The 13,073-nt window shown below is 40.2% G+C and overlaps 2 protein-coding genes across 2 annotated transcripts; one reads left to right on the top strand and one right to left on the bottom strand.

Moving 5' to 3' along the window:
- The first annotated feature begins 1,477 nt into the window (after positions 1-1,477).
- LOC117565191 (uncharacterized) lies at positions 1,478-4,370 on the top strand. Its single transcript, XM_034244195.2, has 3 exons — positions 1,478-2,236; positions 2,288-4,015; positions 4,078-4,370. Exons 1-2 carry the CDS (start codon positions 1,581-1,583, stop codon positions 3,984-3,986), a joined length of 2,355 nt encoding a protein of 784 aa, XP_034100086.1. The 5' UTR covers positions 1,478-1,580; the 3' UTR covers positions 3,987-4,015; positions 4,078-4,370.
- Positions 4,371-9,907: 5,537 nt separating this feature from the next.
- On the bottom strand, positions 9,908-12,490 carry LOC117563716 (uncharacterized). Its single transcript, XM_034242173.2, has 2 exons — positions 11,692-12,490; positions 9,908-11,637 (listed from the first exon to the last, which is right to left on the bottom strand). The coding sequence occupies exons 1-2, from the start codon at positions 12,345-12,347 to the stop codon at positions 9,984-9,986; spliced, it is 2,310 nt and encodes a 769-aa protein (XP_034098064.2). The 5' UTR covers positions 12,348-12,490; the 3' UTR covers positions 9,908-9,983.
- Positions 12,491-13,073: the final 583 nt, after the last annotated feature.

Genomic DNA, 13,073 nt, shown 5'->3' with positions numbered 1-13,073 from the left:
CCTAAACTTAAGGATTTTCCTTAATTTGAATCAATTTTTCTACTGCTTATTTTTTTCTTCTGAGAATATTATTTTTTTTTTCAGTGCATAATATATTTCATTAAATATTATTATGGGTCTTAAAAATTGAATAACATTTTTTGTTTTCTCAGTGAGTCTAATAAGAAATAATTTCTTAATATTTCTCTTTTAGAATTATAAATATTTTTTTAAGAAATACCAATTAATAACAGGAAAAATGTAATTAGAATTTTATATATTTCTTTACCAAAATTAAATACTTTACTCGTATTATTTAAAGTTTTAATTACTAAAATATTTCTTTACCAAAATTTTACACTATTAATAAGAGTTCTTATTATATTAATATATCTATTTTTTTTTAAATGTTCACATTTTTCTCAGTGCAAAATATAATCAGAATTTGAAATATTCTTTACTAGAATTCCAAATCTTTTTTTCTGAGTGTATCGACACTTGACGAGTACGAAGATACAAGCAGCAAAGAAGCGCCGGGATGGAGGGAGACAGGAGACGAGCAGTAAAAAGGGAGAAGGAGAATAGCAAGTGTTTCAGGGAAGCATAAAATGAGGCATTCGTCGGTGTCGCCTTGACGCCCACCCAGTAGCAATCAAAAGGCCACAAACTGAGAGCTGAGCGAGCGAGAAATTAATGCAGTAGGGCAAAGTAAAGTCATGTTAAATAAACGCAAAGTAATGTTAACTAAAGTGCACTTGAAATACTGTGTAGCAAAAGGCACAGGCAGTTAACTGATTTTATATGCAATCCCGTTGAACTCGCAGCATTTAATATGCATTAACTAGCAAACACTAAAGAGAGAGCACAGCTAGATAAATTTGTATACATTATTTGCGCAATGAAATTGACACTAAATTTGGCATAAAGAGTATTGCGCTGTCGTTGTGTTGAGTTTCCTCTGGCTGATGGGCAGATCGTTTTGTTGTATTCTCGTTTTATGGTTTAGCCAGTCCGTTTTTATAGTGCGTGTCCGACTGGCATAATAAATCACAATAACGCCCACCTATACGAACTCAGATCAACGATTAAGTCATCATCATCAGCTGCAGCCAAGACAGAGACAGCAAGCAACAACTTGTGGCAGAGAGGAGAGACTTGGCCACGAGCCAGCAATGCTTGAAACAATGCGTCGTTGTCGTCTTCGTCTTCGCGTTTGTTATTGCTATTTCTGTTGTTGTTGTCGTTCCTAAAAAGCTGCCTCGAGGTCAGGCTCAGGTCACGGATTCATACAATTTTCGGAGTTGGGTATTGATTCAACGTTCAACGGGTTCCACGGGTTCAACGGTGTCTGACGCCAGCCAATCGCCTTGGGGGCAAGCTCATTTCATCTCGAATCCAATATAGATATTATCACCCAATGAAGTCATTTCGTTTTGTAAAGATTCAGCAAACATTTTCCCAGCTGCCAAGCAGTCCTACTTCCAGTACTCAAAAGAAATTGAATCAAATCAAATCTCCTCTAGATATTGAGCAGAATAAAACTACATTTTTTACACAACTATTTTTCAACACTTTCCTACTTTTATACACATTCTCGCACGATGATGGATGATGACGATGAAGCCTTTCTGCCACCGCCAAACCTCAACATCATCTCCATACCCAATGAGCCCGAGCTGTTGGTGGAGTATGATCTCTATAAGACCTCGACGGCCACCTACCGTCTGCACAGCGAGCGCAATCGTGAAGTCTTTGCCGAGGCACTCATCGATAACAAGCGCCTGGGCACCTTGTCAGACCTCAGCATACGGGCATTGGCTAAGTTGGGCACTCGTCATATTGCGCCTATTGTGCGTCAGGATCCGATGAAGTTACGAATCCACTACGACTCTCTGGATGTGAATCTGCCGCTGAAGGACTGTTACTTTGTGGATGACTTGAGGTATTGGCGTCGCGTCGTCTTGGCCAAGAGTGCGGATAAATCGCTGGTGTTCAAGAAGATCGACGACTACGATTGGCGTGGCATGGGCATCAGCTTGAAGTATGTGGAACTCGTTGAGGCTTGTCCAGCTGAATATTGGCCAGAGAAGCAAATGGCTGATTTGGCTGCCTTGGTGCGTCAACATGTACGAACTCTGAGCATTAAACACTTGCAGTCGCTGCCCGAACACTTCTTTCGACACTATGTATTAAGCGAACCGGAGCTTGACGTCTCTTCGGCGGAGTCGGCGGATCCCGAAGTGTCCAGCGATGAGATGTAAGTGTAGTTTTAGAGAGTAAAGCAATTACTTACTACATTTACTTGCAGTGATACGCCTGTGGAAGAAGAGGCAGTGGAGGAGGAGCAGGAACCGGAAATAGTGATACCTCTAGGAAAGGGCACATTGAAAGCAGTTGAATCACACCATTTTACGGAGCAAATCGTAGTGAAGGAATACGAAGGGTCAGTCAGTCGATCGGATGAGAATTCGTCAGTGCAACGCTCCTCACATGTGGGAGACGAAAAACGACGAGCAGCGCGACACGCTCGCAATGCGGCACGGCAGCAGCTGCGGGACATGAATCGCGAGAAAAAGGAAGAGCTCGAACGACGCCGTAAGAAGCGTGAAATGCTTAGGGCTAAACCTCCACCAGAGCCCAAGCCAAAGAAGAAGAAAAAGAAGGCAACAGAGGTCAAGAAATTTATCACAAGCGCTTTCGACATCGAAGTCGAACCAGAGCCCGATGATGGCGAAGACAAGATCGTGGATAATCGCAACATAGCCAAGGTGATCAGCCGCATCAAACGCTACGATTATCCCTCGAAACACTGTCATCACATCGACCTCAGTTTTGTGCGCTACTTCGACCAACTCAACTCACTGACCATTGAGTTCCTAGGCCCCCAAATGGAGCGAGGCTATCACAAGCGGCACCTCAACTTCTCCTACCGTGACATTGTTCACCTGGCTAAGGGAGTTCGCACTCTGCAGCAGCTGAAGATATTTCGGTTGCGCAACAGTCGCATGGATCACATGAAACTGCTGATCATAGCGGAGGCTTTAAAAAAGCTCGATTCGCTGGAGATTGTGGATTTCGGCTACGATCAGCTGGAGGATGACTGTGATGTGGCGCTGGAAATGCTGTTGGACCGCAAGACGATGCTAAAGGAACTCGAGTTGGGTTACAATAAACTGGAGGAAAATGCGCTGAAGGCAATAGGTTATGCACTCAAATGTTATACTAACAACCATGACTCCGATGCTCCATCCTTGGAGTATCTGGGCCTCGCCCACAATCCCTTGGGTCACTCTAGTATTGCGCCTTTAGTCCATGATATACTTGGGACCGATCATGTGGTTAGGCTGAACATCAATGGCATCTTTACGGATCCATTTGCCTTAGCATATAATCTGAATTTGCTGTTGCGCAGGCACAAGCCATTGCTTCACTTGGATATGGCGTCCATTAAACTAAGTTCAACACAGGGTAAGATCATCTTACCGGCTCTGGAGTTTAATCGGAAGATTCTCCACTTCGATTGTCGCGGCTGTGATTTCAGTGTGGATGAAGAATTCGAGGCCGATGTGATAGTGCGTCGCAATAACTATATTGCCAAGTATCCATATCTGGACGATGCTACTGACACTCAGTTTGATGTACGCCGCTATTTGGGGGGTCTTAAGCATCCCATTGTTGCCAAAATCGAGCAGGCGAATGCACAACGTGCGGAGTGCATCAGGAATCGACCACAGAAGTCGACTCCCAGTGAGCAGAGTGTCGTTGAGGAGCAACTGCCGGAGGTTCAGCAGGAACAGGAGCTGGACATTTGGCAAACATTTGATATGCAGCAGCCAGAGACTACCAAATATTCTCGAACTGACAACAGTTTATCTTCCGCTGGAAGTTCGCAGTCCACGTTTGTCTACAAGCCAAACTCTTTTAATCTGGACGAATTCCGAGCCCATTTACGTATGCCGGGACCCGGAAATCGCCACTACTACTTCCAGAGTCAGCTGGAATCATAATTGCGACGGGAAGAGCAACAAAGTTTATGGTATAAAATAAGTGTTTGTTGTTTTGGTCTTTTGTATAATTGAAATCCCTTTAATCTCTTAGCATTCATAATTAGGTACATTATCTCTAATGTTGCGGATATTTATGTAATGCCTTCAAGGAGTTGCAAATCCCCATCAATTAAAACTTGAGTCAAGCACTTGTGCTGAGCAGCTCCATGACGAAGCACTTTCCATATGCACCTGTTTGTCACAGTCGCCACTGCACAGTGCAATGACCCAAGAAAATCAAAAATATTATTTGTATGCGCTGTACTTTTTATGTGATGCATACGCTATGCTAAGCTTCAATGACCTATACATATTACAACATATAAAAACTATTAAAACTTCTAATCTAAGATATATTATTAAAAAAAATAAAATCTAAAAATGAATTTATTGTTTTCGAGTTTCTATTTTATTGAGCCTTTTTAATTTCTTTATGTAAAGTATGGAGTTTTTTATATAATCTAAATATAAGATATGACTTTTACGTCGCGCATCTCAGCAGCCATATCTTTTTATATTATAATTAAATTTTGTATTGTAATATGATAAGATATAAATCTCGTTTTGATTAAATTACATTGTATGAATTAGTAATTACCAATAACGTTATTATTGGATTATTATTAGAGCAGTTACATTAGTTGAGATGGGCTAGGATAATATTTTTTGGGAATCTTTTTTTAACATACGTGTGAAAATATAAGAAATATATGAAAAAATTTTGACAGTAAATGTCTGTTGATTGCAAATTGAATAAGTTGGATCAATTGTAGCGCATCACAGAGTCGAGCATATTCAATTAACACGAAATCGCACTTGTTTGTCGCACCATTTTGCAACAGCTTCCGCTTTCGATGGACTTTTTAGGGGAAACACAATAAACGAAGGCAAATATTCAAGCGAAATGGGCATACTAAATCAAATTCATAATAATAGTAATAATAATAATAATAACAATAATAAAAGGAGTGATAATAATAGAGAAACGGTATGCTACAAACACGGTGTTGCACCGTTGCACAGTTAACGGTTGCAGCAGAGGCAGCAGCAGCAACAGTAACAACAACAAACACCCACACATGCTGCAAGATCGTGTGAATTTATTGCTTAATCATGCGCCTTTTAAGCTCCACAGCAGAAATGTAAATAAATGCAAATTCGCAGTGCCCCAAGTTGCGGATGAAGCTTGCAACCGAAAGGTGGTTCGGAAGGAGGTCGGAGGGGGGATGGCGGCAACTGAAGTGGTTGGTAAGTCCAGGTTCAGGGCTCTAACAAGGCGTATGCTTGTCTAACTGGAGACACACACACTGTTGTCGTGTGGTAGGTTTTCTAGGTAGGCGTTCTCTGACTCCAACTCCAACTTCGAATCTAACTTCGACTCGCAAAAGTCGCACTTGGAGTCCAACTGGCAATTGGGTCGCCAACTGATGCAACTTTTTCTGTTTGTTTTATTTGCTGCTGCCGTTGCTGCGTGGGTGATGCCGCTCGTAAGCACTGCAATTAATATGAGGCACATGCAACAGCCGCAGCACAACAACTTGCCACCCACACGGCGCTCATAAATTCGTTGCCACTTTTGTACAATTTTCATATTCCGCTTGCCCACAGCTGTTTATCTGTCGTCTTTATTAAATACTACACTTGTTGTTTTCTTTATTTTTTATTTAATGTAAATAATAATAATAAAGTATTTAAAATTTTATTAAACAATTGACAAAATAATTTAGTGTCAGCTGCCAAATGTTTTGCTGTTCAAGTTATTCAACAATTCACCAATGCAACATGTTTGACGGCTTAACAGCGCAACTACATAGCCTGTTGCTGTTAACAGTGCCAACCACTGTAAAGTTAACAGCTTGTGCTGAACAATAAAACCGCCTGAATTCTTTTAAGTCAATATTATCATTGTGTTTTAGATTATAATATTTAAGTTATATTTTAACTTCGAGATATATATTTTAAATTCGAGATATATAATATATAAAAATTAAAATAATTGATATGCTGTATATCTGTTTCTTTTGCTTTTTAGTTTTGTTCTTACTTTTACGCTTATATTTATTTGTAATCTATAGAAATCCCTAGCAAACATTTCGATTGTTTACTCAGCACTATTGCTATTTTTAAAGAAGTGCCGGCAATTTCCCGAACTTGATCAAAAATGTGTTCAGGTAAACTTAAAATAAACTAAGCTCTGAGCAAATATTGCAATAAGATCTCAAGTGTTCTGCAACATTTGAAATTACTTTCAACGCCAGTACGAAAGCTGTACAGCAAAACAGCCCCCGCTCTACGTCCCTTTTGGCCAAGCAACCGCAGCAGCAGCAGCTGGGGTTTTGTGTTAACTCGTTTGCCGAACCGTTTTGTGTGGCCAGCTGACTTCGAGCAAGTCCGCATCGCAGTCAGTCAACAAACGAGTCTCGTCGCGTGCGGTTCACGCATCGCATCGCATCGCTTCGCAACGGAACGCAACGGAAAAGTATCGCAGCGCCTCAACTTGGCCTTAACTGAGTTGTAAGCTAACAGGCAACAGCCAACAGCTAACAGCAATTTTTTCGGTTAGCTAATTGCAATTGGTTCGAAATTTGTGCAGTCCATTAAACAATTGTAAATTACGTAAAGAAAATAATGCAAAATTGAAATGGGAAAATGAGAAATTAATTAACGATACTCATTTGAATACGATTGTGGTGCGATTCATAAAGAGAATTTAATTTGCTGTGTGCTGTGCTGTGCTGTGCAGTGCTGTGCGACGATGATTTTTCTTAAATAAATGAAGTGTGAAGCCAAAGTGTGGTGCGGTGGTGCAGTGCGGTGCGCTTAGCTTAGCGCTCTAAATCGTTTATAGAACGTGCGAAACGCTGTTAACAGTTACAATTAATTGGCATTGTGCATTATCATCATCGTCATCGTCAACGCCATCATGAAGTTACAGCTCCTCCATCGCATGCTAATGAAGTTCTACAAGTTCTTATAAAGTATGTGCCAATTAATACTTACCTACGTACGAGTAGTAAGCATATTTCATTAAAGACTGAATCAAAACGATTTAATCACCGCAACTTTGATTAAGTAGTATCATATCGAAGTTTGAATAACTTAAGCAAACAGCTGGTAATTAAACCAGACTATTTCTGTTCCCTGTAAACTGGGTCGAATACAGAGGAGGAAAATACGTTTTCCACTATTTACGACTATTTATTTTACCTATTTTCGGTGTGCTCGAAACTTGTTAAATTTGTACTCTTAATTATATACAATATTTGAGCAATACTTCTCTCACCTATACAGCACTCAGAGTAAACACTAAAAAGTTTACGACTTTTGTTTACATTTTGAATTTTTAAAGATGCAGCTTGCAACTGTTTATGACCGCGCTGTGACTACAGTAGTCACTTGATAATAAGAGCTTGGGCACTTAAGCGCTTTTGAACAAGCGTTGTAAAGCACTTCATAAAACATGAAAGATTAATTTAATTAATTTCACATTTTTGCGGTATTTATTTGAAATTATTAATATTTTTACAAAGTACTTGAAATTATAACTTTGTTTTAAGAGCAGTTTTATAGTTTAGTTTAAATTTTTAAGTTTTGCATTTTATTTCGTATTTTTGTAATGTTCAATTGTGTCTGGAAATGGAAAAAAAGTATCTGCGGTAGACTTCAATAATAATTACGAGTGTTGTGTTGTGTTAGAAACTTTAAGCGCTTTCAATTTCCAACTTTTCTTTTGGACTTTTTCTCTATTCTATTTTGTATGCTCAAAGGACTTCTAAACATCTCCGTTGTGCCTTGATATCTGATATTTGCTTTGCGTATTTTGGGAGAATTCTTTTTCGTAAATAAGTCGAACGTTTAAGTGGCTTTTGACTTTGGTTAGCCTTGAAATACACAAAAATATTGCCATACTTCGAGGTAATTGTGTAAAGCAATTTTATTTTTCTGTTTGTTTATAATTAGAAATTTGTTTCTAGTGAACTTTTGCCCAATGCAATTGCAGCTGTTCTCACTCTCTACACATTATTCATTTAAAGTTATTGCCCTCAGTGGGGTCATAAAATCCTCCACTTTATGGAGCATCGTTAGGGAGCCAAGTGGAGCGAAGGGAGCCAAGTGGAGAGTAAAGTGAGTGTGTTTTTCACACCTCTCCAACACGGACAGCGGTCAACGGTTGTCAACTGTGCAACAGCTCAAATTAGCCATGCAATTTGTACTTAACTATTTGCCACATGTTGCAGCAATGTTGCCGCAAGTGTCCAAAAGTGCTTCTAGCTATGTCTGCAGAGGCGTTTCTCTCACTTACGCCCCTCTTGGCTCTAAAAATTAAAATGGACAAGGACTTAAACCCACAACACGCACTCGCAGTCGCAGTCTCAGTCTCCGTCTCCGTCTCAAACTCTCAGACATAGACGAGGATGACGACAAGCGACAAGTTTATCACTTGGCCAGCCAAACTTGCAGACACGCACTGAGCCCAGCCCCAGTCCCATTCCCAGTCTCCAATAAAGGGGGCAGACTAAGTTCCCCAGTCTTTGGTCTTCAAGCCAAAGCCTCGCCAGAGACTCCAGACTACAACCACAGTTGTCCACAGTGGATAGCCGACAGTCGACAGCTTGGCAGCTTGGCAGGCACAGATGGGTGCGGCAGATAAGAAGGAGTCTGGTGGCTGTGTCTGACTTAAAGGCTGCTGCAATTTGCATGACAGTCGAGTTCAAGTTAACCCTTTAAGGCCCAGTGGGTTGAGAATAGAACACTGCAGAGCGTAGTGTCTGTGTTTGCGCCCACACACGCACACACAGAGACACACAGAGAGTAGCTCTTAAATAATGTCAGCAAATTGTTGAGTGACAATAAAAAACAAAATAAACAAAAAACAATGAAAATATCAGACAGTAAGAGTCAGACTCAACGGCAGGCTATAAATACTACACACTAAAGGCAGACAGTGTGGCACGGGCCAGGAAACAAATGTCAAACAATTGTCAACACAAAAATTACGTATACGCAGCGTGTGTTGTTGATATCATAGTGCCACAATGTTGGCTTCGATATACGATTCGATTCAAATTGAATTCGGTTTGGTTTGATTTTACTTTTGCTTTTGCTTCCGCGTCGCTTCAACTCGCTGCTGCTGCTCAACTGTCGCTCAATTGTTGTCTTCAGTTTCAGCTTGCCTCATTCAATTTTAATATCTTTCAACTAGTACGACGACAGCAGAAGCACCATCACCACCATCACCGCCAATAGCAACTGTTGTTGCTGTTGCAGGTTAACAAAATGTCTTTTCATTGGTTTTACATTTTATGACTTTCATAGCTGGCGACAATTTCAATTACATAAGTGACTGCAGATATGCTTTTGAGAGCTCAGCTCAGCTCCGATTTGCCCCTTAGCCTCTTTGCAACTTTTCAATGTGCACGAATAAAGTACACAAATTTCATTCAATATACAAAACTAGTGTAATTTAATTAAATTGCCTATTGTAAACATAATTAATTTTAGATTCTGTAGAATCTCTGATTTCCATTCAGTGAAGTATGTAAATTTCTGTTGAATAGTGATGATTATAAATTTAATTTATTGACTTAGTATCACATAATAAAGTCTACAAATTTTATATTACAGAAAAATAACTTTCATATTTTTTTTTTTATAGATTCTTTAGAATCTTGCTATTAGAGTAATGAACTTCTTATAATTCATTTAGAACTTCATTAATAATATATTATTCATTAAATAATATATTAGGATGATGAATAATATTACTCATATATTAAAATATTATAAAAAATAACCAAAAGCTTTTCGGTTGATGACTATAGAATAAATAGAAAGCATTTCTAGCTTCAAAGGGATATCCAAGATTAGTAAGTAAAACAAAATTTTGTTGTTATTTTGCTCGGATGATGAATGTTTTATTTTTGTTTTGCTTTGAACCACACAAAATAAACCATCTTCTCAATGATGAGGACGCGTTTGCTTTTGGAAATAATAGTAACGATCTCCAGGTCCTGGCAGGTGCATATGCTCACGAACTTGATCCAAATCGAATAAACTGGGATTATAGACAAATGACTGGTCACTGTCTACAAAAAAGATGGAATCTTGGTCGACTTCTTGGTAGTTGGTGGTTGGTGGTTGGTTAACACCCAACACTTTCCAAATATCATATTCCTGCTCCTGATGCTCTTCCTGCTGCTCCTCCTTAACGCTAGACACACTGCTTGACCTCGAGGGTCGCAATCGAACGCAATCCGCCCGTTGAGCCATTCCATTCTCGATTCTTTTCACTATTGGATGTCGCAGATTAGTCAGATAATTCTCCAAGCCATTTTCCGTTGAAAGTGCAGTCTGGAGAGACGCGTGTTCTCCTTGATATTTATTGCGCCGCACAATGACATCCGCCTCGTATTCCTCATCCTCATCGAGGCCGCAGCCTCGACAATCAAACTCCACCACATTTTGGTTGGTAAACAGGCTGCATATGAGATCATTGGTGTCATGGTACTGCAAGTCAATGCCTGCCATCCACAGGCGACGCAGTGGTGCATGCCCCCTCAGCAAATGGCAGACATCTCGCAGAATTGCGTGAGGTGATCCCCCGGCACCATTAATGTTCAGTTCCTGTATGTGATTTGTGTCCGCCAAATTGTAGATTAGATGGCTAATGAAGGTATCTCCCAGGAGATTGTGTGCTAATCCTAAGTACTGCAACGGTGTTCCATTTGGGTTATTTTCAGAATGACATTTAAGTGCGAAGCTGATTGAGTCCACCGATTTCTTGCCCAGTTTATTGTACTCCAACTCCAGTTGTTTGATCATTACTCGACGATCCAGCAGCATTTCCAGGCCCACACTGGAATCATCCTCAAGCTGATCGTAGCCAAAGTCTACTACTTCCAGAGCATTTATCTGCCTCAGAGCTCGTGTCACAATCAGCATCTTCATGGCATCCATGCGGCTGTTGCGCAAACGAAATGTTTTCAGCTGTTGCAAAGTGACCAATCCCATTGCCAAATGCACCATGTCGTCGGTGGAGAAGTTCATGTGTCGCTTGTGATAGTCACGCTCCATTTCGGGGCCCAGGAACTCGAGTGTCAGCGAGTCGAGCATATCAAAGAAGCGCACAAAACGCAGATCGATGTGATGACAATGCTTGGACGGATAATCATAGCGATGGATGCGATCCAATAGCTTGTGTTTGTTACGCTTGTCGGCGATGTCGTCATCACCTTCATCCGGTTCCGGCGCCACAATCATGTCAAATACGCCCTTGAGCTTCTGCTTCCGTTTCTTTTTAGATGCCGGAGCAGGTTCCGGTAGTTTTCTCAACAATGCGCGATTTTGTTTGCGCCTCTCGTGTTCTCTTTGCTTCTCTTGCTGCAAATTCCGCAACTGTCGCCGTGCTGTATTCCGTGCTGCTCTTGCCTCGCGTCTCCGCAGTTGGGCTTTATCGGCTTCCAACAAGGTTGTCACACTCTCACCTCTATCGATTTCAATCACCGTCTTCCTTATTGAAATGCGCACTGACGAAGCCCTTTTCACTGGCATGGCATCAATAGACGATCTCTCGCTGTCGTCTTCCTGCTCGGCCTCCTCGTCAATGGAGTCGCTAAGCGGTGACACGATTACATTATCAAAGGATTTTCAATTTCGTAAACATTACCATTCATCACTGGATATGGGCAGCGCATCCGATTCATCAGAGGTCACATCCAATTCGGGGTCACTTTCCACATAGTGTGCGAACGAGTTCTCCGTCATCGACTGCAGGTGTCTAATGTGCAGACTACGAACATGTTGACGCACCAAGGCAGCCAAATCAGCCATTTGATTCTCTGGCCAATATTCAGCTGGACAAGCCTCGACCAGTTCCACATACTTCAAGCTGATGCCCATGCCACGCCAATCGTAGTCGTCGATCTTCTTAAACACTAGCGTCTTATCCGCACTCTTGGCCAAGACGACGCGTCGCCAAAACCTCAAGTCATCCACAAAGTAACAGTCCTTCAGTGGCAGATTCACATCCAGAGAGTCGTAGTGGATGCGCAGCTTGAGTGGATCCTGCCTCACAGGAGGTGCAATATGACGAGTGCCAAGCTTGGCCAAGGCACGAACACACAGATCAGCCAAGGTGCCCAAGCGTTCGTGCTCAATAAATGCCTCGGAGAAGGTTTCGCGATTGCACTCGCTGTTGAGCAGTCTGGTACCCATCGATGCCTTGTATAGCTCATATTCCACCAAGAGATCTGGCTCATTCGGTATGGCAAAGGTGTTTGTGCTTGGCGGCGCCAGGCAATCTAAATTGATGTCATCATCCATTGCAGTTGCAGTTGATTCGAGAATTAAATTTTATAAAAAATTTGTATGGTTGTTTGATTTTGTATGTGTAAGTGTATGCGTATTGTGTATGTGTGTGCGTGTATGACAAGAGACTTGAGCTCAAATTTATGCTATTCATGAAAGCCACCTCAATGCAGACTGGATTAAATAAGTTATTCTTAGTCGAACTGTTGTTGGCTTATATTTACGCGACTTTATTATTGAGTCTTATTTTAGCATTCTAAATTTAGTGAATTCTAAAGAAAATTATAAAAAACAATATGTTGTGTTTTCCGAAGTTTTACTCTATTATTTTGAATCACCAACATAGATCTCTTAAATCATGTTATGTTAGTTATATAAAAATCGCTTGTCTTATAATTCAAAATATTTCATAGTGTATCTAAAAAATAGCACATAATAATATTTTGAATATCGGTACAAAAAGTTTGATTAACTTGCAAAGTTATTGGAATTCATTTTTGGCTAATTTGTTTATATGCGAACATTTTTTATTGACCAAAAATCAAGCAAAGTTATTGTAAATTTATTCTTTATTTGTCATTATATTTTTTCAAGGTAAGCATTATACATTTTATTTATATTTTCTTTTAAAGAAAAAAAATAATTTTTTGATATAGCGATATAATAAATAAAAATTTCACATTCACATTTTAAGAATTTGTATTTGTTGCTTTTACTTTTTACGAATGTAAATCAAAATGA

The sequence above is a fragment of the Drosophila albomicans genome, chromosome 2L (genome assembly GCF_009650485.2).
Source record: "Drosophila albomicans strain 15112-1751.03 chromosome 2L, ASM965048v2, whole genome shotgun sequence".
Taxonomy (NCBI): Eukaryota; Metazoa; Arthropoda; class Insecta; order Diptera; family Drosophilidae; genus Drosophila; species Drosophila albomicans.
The sequence above is the reverse complement of the archived record's forward strand: the minus strand, read 5'-3'. Positions and strand labels throughout refer to the sequence as shown.